At 37.9% G+C, this 23,543-nt stretch overlaps 1 protein-coding gene across 2 annotated transcripts in view; it reads left to right on the forward strand.

Annotated features, from left to right (window-relative positions):
- Positions 1-23,543, forward strand: part of TARS3 (threonyl-tRNA synthetase 3) — a 62,912-nt gene that overhangs the window by 33,805 nt on the left and 5,564 nt on the right. For both annotated transcript variants that reach the window (XM_058542297.1, XM_058542298.1), the window contains exons 12-16: positions 1,210-1,372; positions 11,186-11,323; positions 13,339-13,416; positions 13,501-13,601; positions 21,874-21,978. In XM_058542297.1, coding sequence (XP_058398280.1) covers positions 1,210-1,372; positions 11,186-11,323; positions 13,339-13,416; positions 13,501-13,601; positions 21,874-21,978 — 585 coding nt within the window. The remainder of the gene's footprint in view (positions 1-1,209; positions 1,373-11,185; positions 11,324-13,338; positions 13,417-13,500; positions 13,602-21,873; positions 21,979-23,543) is intronic.

A 23,543-nucleotide genomic window follows, 5' to 3' on the forward strand; every position in this document is an offset into this window, starting at 1 on the left:
CCGGCCAGGTGGCTTAGCGGTTAAGTGCGCGCGCTCCGCTGCTGGCGGCCCGGGTTCGGATCCCGGGCGCGCACCGACGCACTGCTTCTCTGGCCATCCTGAGGCCGCGTCCCACATACAGCACCTAGAAGGATGTGCAACTATGACATACAACTATCTACTGGGGCTTTGGGGAAGAAAAAAAAAAAAAAAAAAAGGAGGAGGATTGGCAACAGATGTTAGCTCAGAGCCGATCTTCCTCAGCAAAAAAGAGGAGGATTAGCATGGATGTTAGCTCAGGGCTGATCTCCCTCACAAAAAAAAAAAAAAGACTAAAAGAAGTTCAACTTCATGATGACAGCATGTAAAATATATATATTTACTTTTAATTTTATGAAAACTGATATGTAAATATTCTATCACCTCTCTTTTTAAACAGAAGGTGGAGGCTAACCTAGTGCTTTGCATTCTCTAAAACACTTGTGTTAACTTCTTAACTCAGTTTCCCATTAGGTATCTTTTGAGGCTCTAGCCTGTGATTTCGACTATAATGATAAGAAAGGCTGAATGAAAGTAGAGAATGTAATTTTGTATTTTCATGCCTCAGAATAAGGAAGCAGGACCACAGTGGCTGAGTGGTGATGGGTTATGGGAGCCAGGAGTGCTTTCTGCAGAAGAGAGATCTTTCATTCAACAGAGAACATTAGTTGAGTGCTTATAGTGCTTGGTGCTAGAAATACAGAGGTGATTATGACACAGTCCATTTCCTCAGGGAGGTCGTGAGCAGAGTGGGGCAAGAACAGATTATGTAGGTAGTCAGTTATAAAACAAGTAAGACCAGTGTCAAAATAGAGGCATGTTCCAGGTATTCTTGGATTTAAGGAAAGACTGACTAGTCCTGCCTAGGGAAGTGTCCAGGAGAGCTTCACTTAAGAGGTAGCCTTTCAAATGAATTATAAATGGTAAGTGGAAATTCACTTGGTGAATGAGAATGGGGAACAGCATTTCTGGAAGAGATAATAAACAGGATTATTTCTCAGATCACTGCAGTGATGTAAATTCAAGGTTCAATGATTGATAGGTGAAGAAATTTTTTTTAAACTGGTGATCTAAGAACCAGAATAAGGTGTTTACAAATCTTGGGACTTGGTTGAAGTTTACTAATATTTATATAATTGCTTAATCTTTTTTACGCTAAGTAAAAGTTGTGTGTTACTGCATCTTTTCTAGTCTAATGTTTGCCCATCGTCCGCGATCTTGGAGGGAAATGCCTATTAGATTTGCTGATTTTGGAGTTCTTCATAGAAATGAACTGTCAGGAACTTTAAGTGGCTTGACTCGAGTTAGACGCTTCCAGCAGGATGATGCTCACATCTTCTGCACAGTGGAGCAGGTAAATGATACAGGGTGAAGCATGGTCGGCACAAATTCAGTGTGTTGCCTTGGGTACATCTCTTAGTCTTTCAGAGTTACTGTGAAATAAGATGTTTGGTCTAGTCTCTGGGGTCTCACTCAACTCTAACATTTTGTGATTCTCTAATTTGGGTCATAGGTCAGTAATCTCTTCACATGAAATTTATTATTTTTTCTTTTAAGCTTCCTCCAATTTTATTAATTTAAATATGTTAAGTGGAATATTTTAAGAGATTTGGTAGAATTTTGGATGTTTTTGTTTTTCAGTATTCCTAGAAGTTAGAGTTTACTTTTTCAAGTTTTCATGTTAATTCAAATTAAATTGTCATGCAAAGGGCCACTATCAAACTATTTGACCTAGTAGACATTTATACAACACTCCAACCAATAACAGCAGAGTACACATTCTTTGAAAGTGCACACAGAACATTTACCAAGATAGACCAAATTCTGGGCCATAAAATGAGTCTCAATAAATTTAAAGAGATTCAATTCATACAAACTATGTTCTCTGGCCATGATGGAATTAAAGTAGAAATCAATAACAAAGAGCTATCTGGAAAATCCCCAAATTTTTGGAAAGTTAAATAACACACTTCTAAATAGCCCATGTGTCAAAGAAGAAATCAAAAGGGAAATTAGAAAATATTATATACCAAATGAAAAGGAAACACAACACATCAAAATTTCTGGGACGCCATTAAAATGGCACATAGTAGGACATTTATAGCACTAAATGCCTACATTGGAAAAGAAGAATGGTTTCAAATCAATAACCTGAACTTCCACTTAATACACTAGAAAAAGAAGAGCAAATTACATCACAAGTAAGCAGAAGAAAGGAAAATAATAACAGAGCAGAAATCAATGAAATAGAAAAAAGAAAATCAACACAAAATATTGGTAAAAACCAAAGGCTGGTTCTCTGAGAATATTGATAAAAGTCATAAACCTTTAGTCAGACTGATCAGAGAAAAAAGAGAAGATATGAATTAAAAATATTTGGAATGAGAGAAGTGACATTACTACAGATTCTGTACATATTAAAAGGATAATAAGGTAACATTGTAAACAACTTATGCCAGTAAATCTGACAACTTAGATGAAATGGACAAATTCATTGAAAGACACAAACTACCAAACTTTGTTTAAGAAGGAACAGATAACCTGAGTTGCCCTATGTCTATTAAAGAAATTGAATTGGTAGTTAACAACCTTCCCACAAAGAAACTCCAGGCCCAGATAGAATCACTGGCAAATTCTACCAAACATTTAAAAAAGCAGTGATACCAATTCTGCACATTCCTGCTAAGTATTAACAAGGACCCCCACCCTCACCCCTAGCCCATAGTGTCAGTGGAGACCATGTGGGAAGCTGGATTTCCACTCTCACCTGGCAGTCACAAGGTGCCTCTCCCACTCCCTGGTTGAGTAGTGTCAGAGGAGGTCTAGTGGAGAGACAAGACTTTTACCACCACCCCACAGTAATGAGGCCATGCACCCTAAGTGGTCAGTAAAGGCTGTGTGAGGAACAGTAACAAGATACTCCTACCTCTTCCAGCCAAGGCATTATCAGAAGAATCCTAGTGGGGAGCCAGAACTCTCACTGACACCCAGAAGTGATGAGGAATGCTTGCCTCCCTCAGGGGTCCCCAGTGGGAAACCTAGGCATCAACTCCCACCTTGTAGTAACCAGGCAGTATTTTCCCCTCTCTATTGGAGCAGAGTCAGTGGAAGATAGTTAAAATGGAAGGTTTAAATAAAATCCAAAGTCTTATAGCATAATACCCAATATGCCCAGATTTCAGAAATCAAAAATCACTTATCCTGCCAAGAACTGGGAAAATCTCAACTTGAATGAAAAAGGACAATCTAGGAACACTAATGTGGAGATGACAGGGATATTAGAATTATTTGACTAAGATTTTAAAGGAGGCATCATAAAAATGTGGTTTTTTTGATTACAAACACACTTGAAACAAATGAAAAAATAACCTCAGCAAAGAAATAGAAATCTCAGGAAAGAAATAGAAGATATAAGAAGAACCAAATGGAAATTTAAAAACTGAAAAATATAATAACTGAAATAAAATACTCAGTGGATGGATTCATGAGCAGAATTCATGTCTCAGAATGAGACAGAGAAAAGAATCAGTGAACTTGAAGGCAATGATAGAAATGACCCAATCTGAAAAACAGAGAGAAAAGAGACTGAAAGAAGAAAGAACTGAAAGAAAGAATCTCAGAGACCACTGGGAGTATAAAAAAATATCTAATATTCATGTCACCAGGGTTCTGGAAGAGGAGGAAAATAAGGGTGGAGGTGAAAAAGTACTCAAAGACTTAACAGCTGAAAACTTGCCAAATTGGGCAAAAGACATAAACCTGCAGATTCAAGAAGCTGAGAAAACTCCAAACAGGATAAACCCAAAGAAATCCACACCAAGGCATATCATAGCCGAACTTCTGAAAACTAAAGACAAAAAAATTTGAAAGCGAACAGAGAGAAATGCTGCATTACCTTTAAGAAAAAAAATTTTTGAATGACAGCAGATTTTTCATCAAAAACTATGGAGGCCAGAAGGAAGTGGCACAACATTTTTCAAATGCTGAAAGAACTGCCGACCCAGAATTTAATATCCAGAAAAAATATCCTTCAGGAATGAAGGAGGAATCAAGACCTTAGACCTACCTTAAAAGAATGGCTATAGGAATGCCTTTAAACAGAAAGGAAATGATAAAAGAAGGAGTCTTAAAACATTAGGAAGGAAGAAAGAACAATTGTAAAAGTAAAACATGGGTAAATATAATACATTTTCCTTTTCCTTTTGAGTTTTCTGAATTATATTTAGTGGTGGAATCAATTATATCACTGTCTGATGTGGTTCTAAACATATATAGAGGAAATATTTAAGAAAATTATACTATAAATGGGGGAGAGTAAAGGGAGGTAGTTTCATACACTTCACTTGTACAGGTAAAATGATGACATCAGTGAACTGTGATAAGTTACGTAATACCTAGAGAAACCACTAAAAAAAAGCTATACACAGAGATATAGTAAAAAAAAAAAAAAAAAAGATAAAAAGGAATTCTAAAAAATGTCAAATTAACCCATAGAAAAGCAGGGAAAAAAACCAGAGATATGAATAACAAGAGAGTACAAGAAGGAAACAATACAACAAAAAAGGCAAACTTAAGTCCTAACATATTATAGTAAATGTAAATGGTCTAAATAAACCAGTTAAAACATAGCGATTGGCAGAGTGATTAAAACATATGTCCCAACTATGTGCTGTCTACAAGAAACATACTTCAGATATAGCATTATAGGCAGGTTGAAAGTAAAGGGATGGAAAAAGATATGTTATGCAAACATTAATCAAAAGAAAGCAAGAGCAGCTATATTAATATCAGATAAAGTAGACTGCAGAGAAAATTACCAAAGACAGAGAGGGACATTATTACATAATGATAAAAGGGTTAATCCACCATGAAGACATAGCAATGCTAAATGTGTAAAAACCATACAACAGAGCTGAAAAATATTTGAGGCTAGAACTGAAAGGAGAAATAGACAAATCCACAATTATAGAACTGAAAGGAGAAATAGACAGAATCAACAGAATCTCATTGTTATTTATAAAACACTCCACCCAACAATAGCATAATACACATTCTGTTCAAGTGCCCACCAAACGTATATACCAAGATGGACTATATCCTGGGCTATAAGACAAACCTTAACCAAATTTTAAAAAATTGAAGTCATACAAAGTGTTTTCTCTGATCACAGTGGAATTAAAGTAGAAATAAATAAAATAAAGATAACAGCAAAGTATCCAAACACTTGGAAACTGAAAACACACTTCTAAATAATCTATGGATTCAAGAGGAAATCTCAAGAGAAATGGAAAAAAATACATTGACCAGAGTGAAAATGAAAATACAAAATATCAAAATTTATGCTGCAGAGCAAAAGCAGTACTAAAAGGTAAAATATATAGCACTAAATGTAAATATTATAAAAGAGGAAAAGTCTCAAAACAATAATCTAGGCTCCCACCTCAAGATCTAGAAAACAGAAGGGCAAAATAAACCCTAAACAATAAAAAGGAAGGAAACAATAAAGATTAGAGCAGAGCCATCCCTGATGGCCTAATGGTTAAAGTTTGGCAGTTCTCATGCTCCAGGTTTGTTTACTGGTCATGGAACCACACCACCCATCTGTCAGTTGCCATGCTGTGGTGGTAGCTCACATAGAAGAACTAGAAGGACTTACAACTAGGATATACAACCATGCACTGAGGCTTTGGGGAGAAGAAAAAGAAAAGAAAATCAAAAAAGAAAAAGAATAATAAAGATTAGAGCAGAAATCAATGAAATTGAAAACAAAAACAATAGGAAAAATTGAGACAAAAAACTGGTTCTTTGAAAAGATTAACAAAATTTACAAACATCTGTCAAGACTGACAAAGAAAAATATTGAGAAGACACAAATTACCAATACCAGGATTCAGTAGGGGATATCACTACAGATCCTGAAAACATCAAAATCATAATAAGGGAATATGATAAACAACTCTACACACGTTAATTTAACAACTTAGACGAAATGGACTAATTCCTTGAAAAGCACAGACTACCATAAAGAGCCCAATAGGAAATAGATCATTCGAAGAGCCCTGTCACTATAAAGGAAATTGAATTGTAGTTTAAAAACTCCCCAAAAAGAAATCTCCAGGTTCAGATGGTTTCACTGGAGAATTCTATCAAACATTTAAAGAATTAACACCAATTCTATATAGTCTATTCTGAAAACAGAAGAGGAGGGAACACTTCCTAGTTCATTTTATGAAGCTAGGATTACCTGGTACCAAAACTAGACAAAGGCAGTACAAAAAAACAAAACTACAGACCAATATGCCACAGGAATACAGACACAAAAATCCTTAACAGAATATTAGCAAATAGAATTCAACAATATATAAAAAGAATTATACATCATTAGCAATTGGAGTTTAGCCTTTAGGAATGTAAGGCTAATTCAATATTCAAAAATCTGTCAGTGCAATCCACCGTATTAACGGGCTAAAGAAGAAAAATCACATGATGATATCAGTCGATGCAAGAAAAATAATTTGACAAAATTCAACACTCATTCATGATAAAAACACTCAGAATACTAGGTATAGAGGTGAACTTCCTCAACTTGAAAAAGAGTGTCTACAAAAGATCCACAGCTAACATTGTACTTAATGGTGAACTACTGAATGCTTTCCCCCTAAATCAGGAACAAGGCAAGGGTGTCTGCTCCCATCCCTCTTATTCAACATAGTACTGGAAGTTCTAACCAGTGCAATAAGGCAAGAAAAGGAAATAAAAGGCATACAGATTGGAAAAGAGGGATTAAACTATTGCTATTTAAAATGACATGATTGTCTACAAAGAAAATCCCAAGAAATAAACCTCCTAGAACTAATAAGCGAGTTTGGCAAGGTCTCAGGACACAAGGTCTGTGTGCAAAAATTGGCTGTATTTCCCTATACTAGCAATAAACATGTGAATGCTCAAATTAAAAATACAATGTCATTTGTAATCACTCAAAAAAAGAAAGAAACATTTAGGGGGAAATCTAACAAAATACGCCAAAGCCTTGTATGCTAAAAGCTTCAAAATGCTGATGAAAGAAATCAAAGTAGATCTAAATAAATAGAGAGACATACTGTGTTCACAGATTGGAATACTCTATGTAGTAAAGATGTCAGTTCTCCCCAAATTGATATAGAGGTTTAATGCAATTCCTATCAAAATCCCAGCAAAATTTTTTTGGTAGATGTACACAAGATTATTCCAAAATTTACGTGGGAAGGCAAAGACTCTAGAATAGTTTGGTGAAAAAGAAGAATCAAGTGGGAGAAGTAAGTCTACTTGATTTCAAGACTTACAGTAATCAAGACTGTGTGATATTGGCAGAGGACTAAACACATAGATCAGTGGAACAGAAGGGAGAATCCAGAAATAGGCTCACACAATATAGCAAAGTTATTTTTGACGAAGGTGCAAAACCAATTCAGTGGAGGAAAGATAACTTTTCAATAAATGGTGCTGGAGCAATGGGAAATCCACAGGCAAAAAAAAAAAAAGGATTTCAACCTACACTTCACACCTATATAAAAATTAACTAAAAATGGATGATGGATATGGTGGTTAATTTTATGTGTCAATTTGAGTAGACCACGGAGTGCCCGGATAATTGGTTAAACATTATTCTGGGTGTGTCTATAAGGGTGTTTCTATGAGATTAATTTATAATTGATAATTTTATAATTTCTGTGAGATTAACATTTGAATCCATAAACTGAATAAAGCAGATTGCCCTCCCTAATGTGGATGGGCTTCATCCAACCCATTGAAGGCCTGAATAGAACAAAAAGGCTGAGTAAGGGAGAATTCTCTCTCTCTGCCTGTCTTTGAGCTGGAACATCAGTCTTCTCGTGCCTATGGACTTGGGCTGAAACTTACGTCATCAGCTCTCCTGGTTCTCCTGCTTGCTGATGGCAGATCTTAGGATTTAGCCTCCATCAACACGTCAGCCAACTCCTTATAATAAATCTCTTTACACACACATGTATACAGGTTCTGTTTCTCTGGAGAACTGAGACTAATACAGTGGACTTAAATATAAAATGTAAAACTTTAAAAAACAACATGCAAGACAATGTTTAGGGTCTAAGGCTAGACAAAGAGTTCTTAGACTTGACATCAAAAGCACAATCCTAAAAGGAAAAATTGATAAATTGGACTTTATCAAACTTAAAACTTTTTCTCTTTGAAAGACTCTATTAAAACGATGAAAGACAAGCTACAGACTGGAAGAAAATATTTGCAAACTATATATCTGACAAAGAACTAGTATCTAGAACATATAAAGAATTCTCAAAACTCAATAATAATAAAAAGTATAGTTAGAAAATAGACAAAAGACATAGGCAGACATTTTCCAAAGGTGGTATATAGATGGCAAATAAGCATATAAAAAGATTTAATATCATTATCTATTAGAGAAGTACAAATTAAAATTACAATGAGATATCACTGCATACCTAGCAGAATGGCTAAAATAAAAAATAGTGACAACACCAAATGCTGGCAAGTATGTGGAGAAACTGTTATCACTCATCATTGCTGTTGGGAATGTAAAATGGTACAGCCACACTGGAAAACAATTTGGCAGTTTATTAAACTATACATGCAACTGCTATATGACCCAGCAGTTGCACTCCTGGACATTTATCCCAGAGATATGAAAAATTATGTTCACATAAAAATATATACATGAATGTTCATAGCAGCTTTATGACTAATAGCCAAAACCTGCAAACAACCCAGGTGTCCTTCCAAGGGTGAATTGTTAAACTGTGGTACATCTGTATCATGCAATACCACTCAGTAATAAAAAGGAGCAAACTATTGATACTGAAAACAACTTGGTTGAATCTTCAGAGAATTACCCTGCATGAAAAAAGTCAACTCCAAAAGTTTACATATTATATTGATTCCATTTCATTCCATTCTTGAAATGACAAAAACATAGAAATGGAGAACAGATTAGTGGTTTCCAGGAAGGGTGAGGATGAGAGGGAAGTGGGTGTGGCTATAAAATGGCCACATGAGATATCCTTGTGGTGATGGAATTATCCTGTCTCTTGGTCGGTATCCTGGTTGTGATAATGTACTGTGGTTTTGTACGATGGTACCATTGGGGGAAACCGAGTAGACGGTACGAGGAATCACCATATTATGTGAATCTCAAAATAAAAAGTTTAACTTTAAAAAATGGCAAAAATATTTGAACATTGAAGATATACAGATGGCAAATAAGCACATGAATAAGGTGTTCAAGATCATCAGTCATTAAGGAAATGAAAATTAAAACCATAATGAACTACCATTCTACACCTGATAGAATGGTTAAAATTAAAAAGTCTGACTGTAACAGATGTTGAGAATGTGGAGGAACTGGAAACCTCATACACTGGTTGCAGGAATGTAAAATGGTACAATCACTTTGAAAAACAGTTTGGCAGTTTCTTAGAAAGTTAGACACACACCTACCACCCGGCCATCTTACTCTTTTTTTTTCCCAAGAGAAAAAGAAAGCACATGTCCATACAAAGACTTGTACACAAATGTTCATAGCAGCTTTATTTGAAATAGTCAAAATATAGAAACAACTGTAATGACCAATAATAGGCGAATGTATAAAGGAACTGTAGTATATCCATACAATGGCAAACTACTCAGCAGTAAGAAGGAGTGATCTGTTGATACATACAACAGCATGGATGTATCTCGAAATAATTATACTGAGTGAAAAAAGCCAGACAGAGAAAGAGAATGTGCTGCATGATTCCACTGATAAAAATTCTAAAAAATTCGAACTAATCCATGGTGACAGACCACAGGTCCTTGCTTGTCTGCTCTCTCTCCTAAAAGTCTCTCTTTTTGCTGGCCCCAACCGGTTTGCATTTAAATGTGGTGTCCTTTTCCTCTCTCAGAGGTGCCCTCTCTCAGCCTCCCGGCCCCCAGCTCTGCTCTTCTCTCTGCACTCTCTCTGGCTTCAGTTACTCTTTGGGCTCAGCCCCCAATCTCAGTTGCATCTCAGCCCTCCCTCTTGAGCTCCAGACCTCAGTCCTATAGGGTCTGGGGGACATGGCTGCTTGGCCATCACAAGCACCCTCACATTTGCCAAGTCCAAAACCGACTCCTTTTCTGCCCCCCACACCACTTCCTCCTCCATTGGGGATGCACCAACGTCCTCTCTGCTGCACAGGCCAGGACCCCAGGTGTCCTTACTTTTCACTCCTCATGTCTAGTTTGTCACAAGCCCTATTCATCACTTTCCCTAAATATATTATTCATTCCTGAATTCCCAGCATCTAGCACAGTGCTTGGTACATAGACAATTACTCTCCCTTAATGAATGAAAGGATAGTATCTTGCAGATGCCTCAAATTCCCTGCATTCCAGCTGCTGCTCACTGGTTCAAGCCACCGTCATCTCACTCCTGAATGACCCCATCAGCTTCCTAATGGGCCTCTCTTCTAGTCTTGCCAAACCATTTCCCACACTTCAAAAGAACAAATTGGATGGTTAGCCCCCTGCTAAAAAATCTTCATTGGTTTTCCATTGCCCTGAGGCTAAAAAGTGCAGACGTTACCCTGGCTTTGAAAGCACTTAATTTTCTCTGGCCTCTGCCTGCCTCTAGCCTGATCACTTACCACCCTCCCCTCTGTGCCCCTCTTCCCTGTAATATGCAGCTCGGTCCCACGGCAGCTCCCTGTGGCTCCCTGCCTTAGCCTGCCCCTCTGTCCTCTGGGCCTTCACCCTTGGTATTTCCTCTGCTCGGAGAGCTCCTGCCCTACCTCTCTGTGGAGAACACTTACTTATCCTCTGGCTGCAGCTTGGCTATTACTTCCTCTGGACAGCTGCCCTCCCCCTTCTGTGCGGCACTGCTCACGGTGAGGTACCCTTGCCTGCTTCTTGGTCCACGCCCTGCACTGTACGGGAGCCTATGGCAGCCTGCACATGCCTGGCATGTGGTGCGCATTCTGTGAATACTCCAGTAAGGAATGGATGAACAACCAAAACAGTGTCATTGACTGTACTCTATAGTAAAAACATGCTTTATTTATATCTAACATGAAGAATTTTTTTTTATTTTAAAAAATGCCATAAATGGGTTTAATTTAGTGTTCTGTTTAAAATATTTCATTTGCTCTAATTTCAGATTGAAGAAGAAATAAAGGGGTGTCTGCAGTTTTTGCAATCCGTTTACTCAACATTTGGCTTCTCCTTTCAATTAAATTTGTCAACAAGACCTGAAAACTTCCTAGGAGAGATTGAGCTCTGGGATGAAGCTGAGAAGGTAGGGGGAAACCAAGTGCTTGCCCTTCATTTCTGGGAATATGGAAAACCCCTGAGGGACTGCAGTTATCTTGCATGAGGATGCAATGCTTTGCAGTAGAAATTTTAAATTGGAGGTTCTGGGATGAATAGGCTAATTGCAGAATGTAGTTATCCAGTTTTCTGTGAAACAATGATAATAATAATACCTTGCACTGTTTCACACTTTAAATTTATTATCAGATTTTCGTTTATACTCTTTCAGTGCTGGTCGCCAATAACCAGTTGCATGGGTTTTTAAAGAAGTCCTCTGGCTCCTTCTTCAGCACCTCTGGTCTGGCCTCTACCACAGGCACCGACGTGAAGCCATCAGCTCCTTGGAGCTGGATTAAGCTCACTCCAAATCTCTCCTGCGCCCCACTTTTCCAGAGTTGCCATGAGTCATTAAGATCCCTAAGAACACTACAACCCCACACTCACACAATTCCAAGCAAATCAGTGTGTCCAGAGCCCAGCACATACCACAGTGTAGACCTCCAGTGCTATTGGGAGCCAGAGACTTGGTTTACCTGGGGAAGGAGGGCAGACAGACAGCAGGGGAGAAAAGGAGATCTTGATTTCTCCTTCAGAGTGGCCGGCAGCCCACACCCGTGTCCAGGGACATGTCCTGTGAAGTGCAGCGGCTCAAGCTCCCCTCAGACGTGCTTTCTCCTGTACCTCACATAAACCAAAAGCTTTATTAGCCTTGGCCTCTCCTTTTGGGCCTTCGTATCCCTGTGTCCTCAGAGGCCCAGTGAGGCACAGTGACCCCTTGCTTTATGCTCTTCCTCAAAACCTGGCCTTTGTTTGGCTTTTTAATTCCCTGGGAGCCCCCCCAGATTCTTTCCATCACTTAGTTACCTGCTGTATCAGAGTCTCATTTCTCTGTGAACATATACCAGTGTCTCTTCTCCTTTCAGAAACAGAGGAAGGGGGAGGGTGGCCTCCCAGCTTGTGAAGTGCTCTGTGGTGGTGGCCTTCTCTGGTCCTAAGTAGAAGGGAAGCTGCTTCAGTAGGATTAGGCCCAGGAGGGAGCCCCCTGAGGTCTCAGCCAAGACCAGCTCCTGACCCACTCTGACTGTGACCCTGGAAAAGCCTGCCAAAACCCCAGGAGTCAGCTTTCTTGATATCTCTGGCTTTGGCCCCAGAAGACCACTGCTGCTTTGACTTCCCCGTCAGGCACTTCACTCCCAAATGTCAGTCCCTGTCGTGGGCACCAATATATTGGGATGACGACAGGAGTTTGGGTGATGTTTTGCCAGTATTCTGGGCAGGGACTTAGGAGTGCCCATTGCTTCCCAAAGAAGCTGTGTTCACAGGAAATAGCCAGAAGACTCAAAGAACCCTTTTATTAATACTTATATGTATACCCCATCACCTTCCCTGCTGAGCCTCTTCACTACTAGCTAACTGGAAAGAATTTATGTGGCTTAGTCTGAAGACCAAAGAGGGCCTCCTCTTCCCACACCCCTGTAAATCATCAGGGACACCCCCACCCTCCAGATACATGTACAGAGGTAGAGGAAAAGCAAGAGAGAAGTGGCAAGGCCTGCCCCCTGATCTTCTTACCCAGCTAAACACAGAGTGGATGAGGGAGCAAGATCAAAGCTTCCACGCCTTTTAATGTGTGGAGGCCCCACCTATAGGGAAGTGTGTAGGGCAGAGGGGGCTTGCATTGGCAGGAGTGCCAAAAGCATCCCTCTCTAATGCTTACCTGGAATTCACTGGAACAATTTAGTCAATTATCTTTTTTTCCCCCGATTAAAATGTGTGTGTTTCCTGAGAACAAGTAACATCTTAATCATCTTTAAGATGTAACATCTTAACATCCTTGCTCAGTATATTGAATGTAAAAGATACTCAATAAATATATGTTGAACTAAAATAGAATGTAATTAAGATTTATAATAACTTACTTTTTTCAACTATATGACAAAAAAGATAAGATGTACAATAAGTAGAAATTTTAAATGTTCTCTTCTTTAAAAAAAAAAATAGCAACTGCAGAATAGCTTGATGGAATTTGGAAAACCATGGAAAATGAACCCAGGAGATGGAGCATTTTATGGCCCTAAAGTAAGTAGACCAAATCCTTCAAAAAGAATAAAATTTAAAAGAAAAATAAAAACTCTCTCTAAGCAAACATCATTTAATTTACAGATTGATATAAAAATCAAGGATGCTATTGGCAGATATCATCAATGTGCTACAATTCAGCTGGACTTCCAATTACCTATTAGATTTAATCTTACCTATGTTAGGTGAGTGATTGAATGTGACAAATGATGTAGTACTAATATCCTAATGATTTGTTGTTTGAGCATTAGCAATACAAAAACAAACATCAGTGTATGTCTAGTATATGGGCAATGTACTCGGCATATGTTTGTTTACCTGCTTATAATCTAGTTGGAGAGCAACTTGAATTTTCTCAGGACATGGTCTAGTGGGGGAAGGAAGGTAAGTAAGCGTAAGATTAGAGATATGAATAAAGTACCATGAAAACATGATCCAAACTGCCCACTCTCCCAGAGGCGGAGGGGGATGACTTCATAAAGAGCTGATGTTGGGTCTGTGTCTTGAGGATGAGGTATTGGCCAGGAAAGCACAGGAAAAAAGGCAATTTCATCACTGCAAACCAACAACTTCTTTTGAAAAAATAATTTTCTTATCACACAGTAAAGTTGACTTTGTGTGTATGTGTGTATACAGTTTCCATCTCTGTAGTTCTGCCTTCCCCAGAATGTCATATACATGGAATCATACTGTATATAACCTTTTGAGAGTGGCTCATCATATCAAGGGTGTGCATGGTATCAATATGACTTATCACCGGTGATCTTAACCTCAATCACTTGGTTAAAATAATGTTTGCTGGGTTTCCCCACTGTAGAGTTACTGTTTTTCCCTTTCCAGAGTCTATTGTTTGGAATCAAGTCATTAAGTCAGTCTACATTCAAGCTTACACTTAAGCTCCACCTCCTGGAGTGGGGAGTATCTACACTTACTATTTGGAATTCTTCTGTAAGGAAGATTTTCTTCTTCTTCATTTCTTTATTTATCCCATCATTTATTTATATCAGTATAGACTTATGAATATTTATTTTACACTTTGAGTTATAATAAAATAGTACATTTAAAAGTTTTCTTGCTCAAGCCTTTGCCAGTGGGCGCTCTTTCATGTTGGCTGCTGTGCCCTTTGACATACTCCATCCTTTTCTCTTTTTCCTTTTTTTTTGCAAGCACTTCTTTGCTCACTGGCACTATAAGGTGCTGTAGGCTCATTTTGTATTTTCCCTGACCTGGCTTGTAAATCAGTCATTTTTCCAGTGAAAAATGGAAATTTTAGAACTCAAAAATACAATAAATATAATACTGGAGAATGATATTTAGAAATGAAGAGCTATGTTTAGATTTAGGCCTACCATTTTGTTATTTGTTTGTTCCCTGTCTTTTGCATCCTTCTATTTCCCTTTTCCTACTTTATTTTGTATTATTTGAATATATTTTAGTATTACATTTAAATTTAGCTATTGAGTTTTTGACTATATCCCTTTGTATAGTTTTTTAGTGGTTGCTCTAGGAATTACAATATAGGTACTTTCTTTTTTACAGTCTACTTAGAATTAATATTGTATGACTTTAAATGAAATGTAGAAACCTTACTCCCGTGCAAGATCCCTTCACCATCCCCCTTTCAAGTTATAGTTGTTGTACATATTACATTTTACATATAATGAAACCTTCATCGAGCAATAGCATAACTTTTGCTTTCCACCATTGTACATGTTTTAAGGAACTTAGGAGGAGAATATTATATTTACCCCGATATTTACAATTTCTATTGCTCTTCCTTCATTCCTGATGTTCCAGGTTTCTCTTTGGTGTCATTTCTCTTACATCTGAAGTGTTTTCGTTAACAATTCCTGTAAAGCAGGTCTGCTCGTGATGAATTGTCTTAGTTTTCCTTCATCTGAGAATGTCTTCATTTTCACCTTCATTCCTAAAGGATATTTTCTTTGACTATAGAACTCTGGGTTGATAGTTACTTACTTTCAGAACTTTGAAAATATTGTTTCACGTCTTTCTGGCCTCATTGTTTCTGATGAGAAATCTGCAGTAATTTGAGTTATTTTGCCCCTAAATGTTATATTTCATTTTTCTCTTGCTGCTTTCAATATGGTTTTCTTTGTCTTAATTTTCAGCAGTTTGATTATGATGTGTCTGAGTGTGGATTTGAGTTTATCTTGTTTGGAGTTTGCTAAACTTCTTTTTTAAATTTTTTAATTAATTATTATTATTATTTTTTTTGAGGAAGATCAGCCCTGAGCTAACATCCATGCTAATCCTCCTCTTTTTGCTGAGGAGGACTGGCTCTGAGCTAACATCTATTGCCAATCCTCCTCCTTTCCCCCCCTCCCCAAAGCCCCAGTAGATAGTTGTATGTCATAGTTGCACATCCTTCTAGTTGCTGTATGTGGGATGCGACCTCAGCGTGGCCGGAGAAGTGGTGCGTCGGTGCGCGCCCGGGATCCGAACCCGGGCCGCCAGTAGCGGAGCACACGCACTTAACCACTAAGCCACGGGGCTGGCCCCTAAACTTCTTGAATCTGTAAGTTTATATCTTTTGCCAAAATTAAATAGTTTTCAGTCATTTTTTTTTTCATAGTTCATAGTTTTTCTGTACAATTTCCCATCTCCTTTTGGGACCCAGATGACATGAACATTAGGTCTTTTGTTATTGTTCCACAGTTTTCTGAGGTTCTTTTTATATTTTTTTGACTTTTTCTTCCATATATATTTCAGATTGGGTACTTTCTATTCATATGTTTTTAAGTTCACTGACTCTTTTTCTAGTTCACTGACTCTTTTCCATCATCTCCTTTGTTATTGTGTTCATCCAGTGAATTTTTTATTTCCATGTTATATTTTTTAGTTCTACAATTTCTTTTCTTTGTATCTTTTATTTCTTTGCTAAGACTTTTATCTTTCCAGTCATTTCAAGTGTGTTCACCTTTACTTGTTGGAGCATGGTTATAATAGATGCTTTATAGTCTTTGATAATTCCATCATCTGTGTCCTCTTCCTTTTGGAATCTCTTGTTTGTCTTTTCTCTCATAAGTTGAGATTTTCCTGGTGATTAATATGCTGAGTAGTTTTGGATTGCATCCCAAATATTTTTAATATCATGTTTTGAGATGCTTGGTCTTGTTTAAATCCTAAGGAGATTGTTGATTCTTTTTTAGTAGTCAGTCTGCCTGGTTAGATTCAGGCTGTAATTTCCAACTCACCTTCTGTGCCACCCAGTGGCCAAGTTCCATAGTTCAGTTCTCAAGCCTTTTGTATGCTGTTTAAGGTCAGATCTATGCATATGCAATTCAGAAGTGAGGCCAGGTGAGTTTATACACTACTTTATGGGATAGTTCTTTTGTGCTCTCTACTCTCTCTGATTTCCCTGATACTTTTTGGTTCCCTGAATTCTCTTTCTGCAGTCCTGTGGCCAGAAAGCTGGGGCTTTAGCTTCCCCACTCTGCCATGCTCTTTCCATGACTACATCTGTGTCAGAGACAAAGCATCAGGAGGCCAGAGAGAGAGAGAGAAAAAGCAGCAGAGATTCACCCCATATACTTGGGATCGTAGCCCTTCTGGTCAGACAGAAGGATTCCCTTCCTCAAAGATTTAGATACCTGATTAGTCTTTTTGCCACTGTGGGAATGCCTAGGGGCTGAAGAGAAGAGAACAGGGAAAAAACCAACCAGGATTTCCTCCACCCCCACTCTTTCTGAAACTTAGGAGTTATTTTTCTGGCTCTTGGCCAGAAAGTAAGGATTTCTCTTGAAGCTTTTCCTGTCTGCATCTGGTGTGTATTTCTCGATGGAGCTGCCTTTGAGTCCAGGCCACACAATACTGGAAGACAAAATTACAGACAACTAACTGCTGGTTTGGTGGTACTTCAAATTCTGGTCTTCTTTGGCAATCCACCTGTCACGATTCACTTTTCAGAGTCTTCAGATAGCTGCTGCTTGCATTCTCTCCAGGGTCTGTGATTGCATTTAGCGAGAGAGTGAGGGTGGAGAATTCTTACTTCCTTTTGCCTGGAACCAACTTCTTTTTAAAGACCATTCCCCTGATCTGAATTACACAAAATCACAACATTCCTTTAAACTCTCCTCTACTCACCGTGTCCAATTTTAGATGTAGTGTTGATTAGATAATGTGTTGAGTTCTCTTTCACTCAACATTGTTAATAAACGCAAAAAAGGAAAAATTATTGGCATGTTTTAAATCCAATAATTTTTAATAGAATATTTTCCTAATAAGATTCTTATAATAAATGAACAACCACCATTTTCCCAGAGTGTATGATTTTATGGATTGATTTCAATTTATGTCCAAGCAACAAAAATATTATTTTATTTTAGATTGTCCATCTTCTGTTTTGATTACTAGTTACAGAACTACACCAAGAGTTAGGCCTGGGAGAAGTTAAAGAGCTGAAGGAATAATTGAAGTATTACATACAGAGAATTACACCAAGACATGAGAATAATAAAAATGCTCAGAGAACGAAGGAGGAAAGCACAGACCTTTCAAAAATAAATTTGGGCCTTTGGGGAAAGATGGTGTCTTAAGTTCATATTTTCAAGACCATCTTTCCCCAAAACCTACTAAAGTGAACAAAAAGAATGAGAGGTGGGGGACTTTATGCTGAAATAACCCAACTTGTTCAACAAAATTTGAACACTACATCCAAGGAGGGTGTGGAGGAGAAGCAGATCAGCCAAGCCATCAATCCATCCATCCTAGGTTTTGTGTGGAATGTGGAGAGAAGGGGAGCAAAAGTAGCAGCAGTGGTCCGTAGACCAGGTAAGAGATGATGACTAAACAAGGTGGTACTAACAGAGAGGAAGAAAGTGGAGATATTTGGGGTGTGTTTTCGAGGTAGAACTGATGTGATCTGTTCATGGCTTAGGTATGAGGGGAGCATCAAGGTCATTACCATGATCAAGTACCGTTTTTTCCTAAGAAGGCAGGAGTGGTTTAGCATTAAGAAATATGTTATTGTCATTCATTACATTCAACAATGCTGAAAGGCACTGAATAAAATTTAACATTCATCCCTGTGAAGTGAGATGAACAGAAAGGAATTTCCTTATTATGATAGAGAATATTTATGAGAAAACAACAATGACATCTCAACTTAGTTGAGTTGGGAAGAAGGTGAATATGCTTGCTGTTTGTACTGTTACTTAAAATTGTTTTGGGAGTACAAATATTTGAAATAAAGTGATAAAATTATCGTTATTTGTAGATGTTAAGCTGTCTAGAAATGCAACAGAATCAAATGGAGAAAAATCAAAACTAACCTAGAGTTAAGTAAAGTTGCTAGCATAAGGGAAAAATGGAAAAAATCAATTTGCTTTCATACATATTAGCACTAATCTGCTAGGAAATGCAATGGAAAAGGCATTTTAGAAGCAACAATGATAAAATGCAAAATATCTAGGAATAAATGTAATAACAAATATATAATATTTATATGAAGTATACAATACACCATAAAATTTTATCACAGGCCATAAAAAAAGAATTGTTTAAATGAAGATTCATGCCACATTCTTGGAATGGGAAGAATCAATATTATGAAGATTTAATTCTCTTCAAATTTATCTATAAAACTAATGTAATTCCAACTAAATCACCTGGGATTATTTGGGGGGAATTTGATGTTAATTCTAATGTTTATGTGAAAGTATAGATGTGTAAGCATAGTTTAGGTCACTATTTGCCCTTCTTAAGGCTAGACCTGATTTAAATTCTTTTAAAATAAATGGTGGGACAGAAATTTCTGGTACTCAGGGGCCTGTGAAAGGATCACCCTGCTTCTCTTTCATTCCCTACACAGAAACAACATATGTAACAGTCAGGAATATACCATGCTGGTTTCAGTTTGTGGAATGAATTATTTGTTCATATATCTGAGCAGGACTGCACTCAGCCACCTCCCCCCACCCCAAAGCTTTCTGTGGGATCTAGACAGAGGCTTGGCCCGCAGCCAGTCTGTAATGGCTTTAGAAATAACTGACAATGACAATATCCAGTTATAACTCATTTGAAGTGAGTTTAATGAATGGGTCTCTCTCTTTTTGTTTGTTTGCTTTGTGTGTGTGTTTTAGTAGTAGCTAGCTGGTACAATTTTTAGATAAAACTTTCTCAGAAGAACTTTGTCAGCATTGCATATTACATTTATTGCAATAACGTGAAATTTATCTGTCTGAGAGAAGTGCACAGATCTTGGCGTGACTTACTTCATTACAATTAATAGTCATAATTTGCTTTTTCCAACTGTTTCTGAAAGAAAGGAGGGAATCATTAAATGTAAGGTGCATTTCGTGAAGATTTCAGGTCTGTAAAGGGAATTTGACCAGTGGACTTCTGGAACAGATATCAGGAACATTTTGAAAAGTGAGGTTTACAGTGGGGTTGTGGATAGTGTCAGGAATGGGATGCATTTGGATCAAACAGGATTGGCTGTGAGTTGACATTTGGTGAAGCTGGGAGAGGGATATCGGCAAGTTCATTATACTATTCTCTCTATTTTTGTTTATGTTTTCAATGTTCTCTAATAAAGTGTTTTAAAAATAAAAGAACAAAGATTAGCAAACAGAACAGTTTGTTCTGAGAAACAGTCTTGTTTTGAGAAAACAAGACAGTCACAAAACAAAACAAATAAAGTTTGTGGGAGAGATGTCCAAAAATACTCCTCTAAATCTATAGTCAAAATACTGTGAGAAGAACCCAGAGCTCTCTGCTTTGGCCCGCCTCAGCTTTAGAGATTGCTAGTGATCTTAGAAGCAGATGATACTGATGGCCACTTCCCTCACCGTACTACTGTGGGATGACCTGACCTGGTCCACACCAGTGCCCTGCCAGGTGTGTTGACTGTGGTGAGCCTGCGTTCTCCTGGACTCACGCTGACTCACCGGGAAGGGGCTCCTGTAAACTCTCAGGAAGAGAGTCCAGGACTCCATTCAGTGCCTCTTCTCTGGGGAGTCTCCCCCCAACAGTGGAGGTCCTACCCCAACGTCACACAGCTGGGCGTGCGTGTACTTGTTGCTCGGTTTTCTTAGAAAATAAATGGTAGTAAAACCCCAAAGAAAAACAAGGATGAGAGGGTAGGGGGATGTGATTGGGGAGGAGTCCATTTTAAAGTTCTGGTAATATTATATTTTTTAGCACAATTTTAAAAAAATATTCTTTAAAGTAGACATAAATGTTTTAAACAGTCTTCACCACAAATGATATATATCACAATAAATTTTTTAAATTAGAAAAAAAATAGTGGTATTTATAAAGGAAGCAATGAAGCCCTGATATAGACTTATGAGAGAATATAATACATGAGAAGTGAGACATTTCAAATCTGTGGGGTGGGGGTGGGTTCAATATATGACATTGGGACAATTGGCTATCCATTTGGAGGGAAAATGTGAAATTCCATATTTCATTCTATATATCAAAGTTAATTATAGCTGGATAAACTATTTTTTAAAAATCCAGCAAGGTAGTAGGAGAAAATGTAGGTGAATCTTTTTATTATGTTGGGGAGAGAAAGTTCTTTATTTATATAACATTAATGTTAAAATTCATAAAGAAAAAGATAGGCAGGCTTTCACTTCTCCAAAATTAAAATCTTATGATAGAAAAGATAGTACCGAAACAGGCAAAGGACAAGTAAATAAATAAACTTGGAAAAAAGTATTTTCAATTTTCCATATTAGAAAAGGAGTTAATTTCCTTAACATGTCTTCATATGTTTGTTTACAATATATATACAAAATATACATTTACACATGCATGTTTACAAGTTAATTACACCCCCCCCAAATTTCCACTAGTGAATGGACAAAGGGCACAAGTAGGCAATTGAAGAAAAAGAAATATAATCATTAAACATGTAAAATGACATTCAACTTCACTAATTACAGCAGTGAAAATTTTTTTTTATTTCATTTTCTATCTTTATAACTCACAAAACAATTCATCTCATGATTCCTTTTTAGTGTTTATGAGAAAATGAGAATTTAGATACAGAAACCTGTTTTTTTTTTTCAATATCTTTGACACCATTGAATAATGTACTGGTGAAGTAAGCCATAGTTCAAAATAAAGTTAATTTTAAAAAATTATGATTTGCAAGATTGCCTGTCAATATTAGTAAACTGATCTAAGCCAATAGTTTAGAATAAGGATAATCAGTAGACTTGTAATAGAGATAGTGGTCTAATATCACCTTGGTTTTTCCTAGATAATGTATTGTATTTCATTTCCCTTTGATTTGTAAAAGATATCTTAATTTGAAAGAAAAAACCTTTATTTCTAATAAATGGGACATTATATGCTTAAAGATGATTTGTGAGGAATCCATTGTTTTACCTAGTTTAGGAAAATAACTTTTAAATATAAGGTAAGAAGATAAAATTATTACTGAATCTTAAGAAGATACTTACATGTATAATTTTCATTTTTTAGTAAGGATGGGGATGATAAGAAGAACCCTGTGATCATTCATCGAGCCATTTTGGGATCAGTGGAAAGAATGATAGCCATTCTTTCAGAAAACTATGGGGGAAAATGGTAAGTGATATGGAAAAGAAAAACTATATGTCTATTATTCTTAAAAATCATGTCTAACAAGATAAAATTAGTATGAAAAAATTGGTGGCTCCTGCCTTATAATTAGCAAGTATCCAAACAGCAGGTAAAAAATTCTTGTTGCATTTGCCTGATCAGAAAACAAAGGCAAAGTGGCATAAAACTGTATCATTTACCTTTTGGGGAACTCAGTAGAATTAAAGAGTTATCTTTTTACCTACTTCAAGCCCTTCAAAAATCTAGTTGCTGTCTGGCAAATATATGGCCCACACTCCCAGGGTACTGCGTCTTGGAAACCTCCTGGGGGCCTTATGACCATTGACTAATGAAGAAAATGTGTAAATTTGGTTCACCAATGGCTCTGACCAACACGCTGGCACAAACCCAAAGATGACAGCTACAGTAGCACAGCCCCATTTAGGGATGAAGTGGGGAAGGGAAATGCCCTCGAGTGCAGGATTTTGAGCGGTATGTCTTTTTAGTCCTCTTCGCCTGAAAGAAAAATGGCCAGAGGTATGGAGTTACATTGATGCATGGGCTCTGGTTATTGCTTTGGCCTCAGGGTCAGAGACTTAGAAGTAATTAGATTGGAAAATAGATGACAAGTAGATTTCGGGGAGAGGAACGTGGATGATCGCTCAGAATGGGCCACGAAGGTGGTATTGCTCACCCAGAGGCCCTCACTGTGTGGAGTGTTTCAGTGTTCAAATACAAGAGGACCCATCCTGTTATATCGTCAGCTTCCTTCTTGCCCTAGTGATTGCTCAGTTGTTCATGAACAAAGTGGCCACTAGGGGGCATGCATGGCTCAACAACATGGACCTCACCAAGTTCCATCTGGCTACACCTCTTCTGAGGACTCGGTTTGTCATCAGTAGTGATCACTCCTGATCCCTCATTCTTTCCTGCCACCCCTCTGCCTGCAGCACCATATAGATCCTTTCTGAGCCTTATTCGCTGTCAGAAGTACAACAATGCTTCTGACCATGGAAGTAATCTTACAGCAAAAGAAATAAGGCACTGAGCCGACATTATGGGATTTGCTAGTTATTACCGTGCCCTGAGAAGTGCAGTCAAGGCACCAGCTGGCCTATGGCACATCTTGTGATGGTGCATCCTACAGCATGTGGAAATGCTGCCAACCAGCAACCACTTGTGAAGTTTTTGCCCCCCTTCCCATTTTGAAGAAATTGACTGAGCATCTGCTCATGCAGTTTAGTTCTGTCTTCAGGACCTACTGGCCCCACTGCAAAGTCCCTGCAGCTCCCACGGTTGACACTGGGCACTGGATGCTACTGCTAGAGTCACTGTGACAGGTTCCCCCTGAAGCTCCGTGTCTCTGCATCACCCTTGCCAGAACTGAATCCACGTAGTGCCTCCTTCTGTGTGCCACTCCATCCCAAATCAACGTACCATGCTTGTTCATGGTTGATCACATGCATGGACACTAATATTCGTGTCTAGGGAGGCTAGCAAAGCAAATTTCTGAGCAGGAAACACAAGGTAGGAAATTTCCCAAACAGAGGTTCTTCAAAAGGTCCTAGGTA

This window comes from Diceros bicornis, chromosome 5 (assembly GCF_020826845.1).
Source record: "Diceros bicornis minor isolate mBicDic1 chromosome 5, mDicBic1.mat.cur, whole genome shotgun sequence".
Taxonomy (NCBI): Eukaryota; Metazoa; Chordata; class Mammalia; order Perissodactyla; family Rhinocerotidae; genus Diceros; species Diceros bicornis.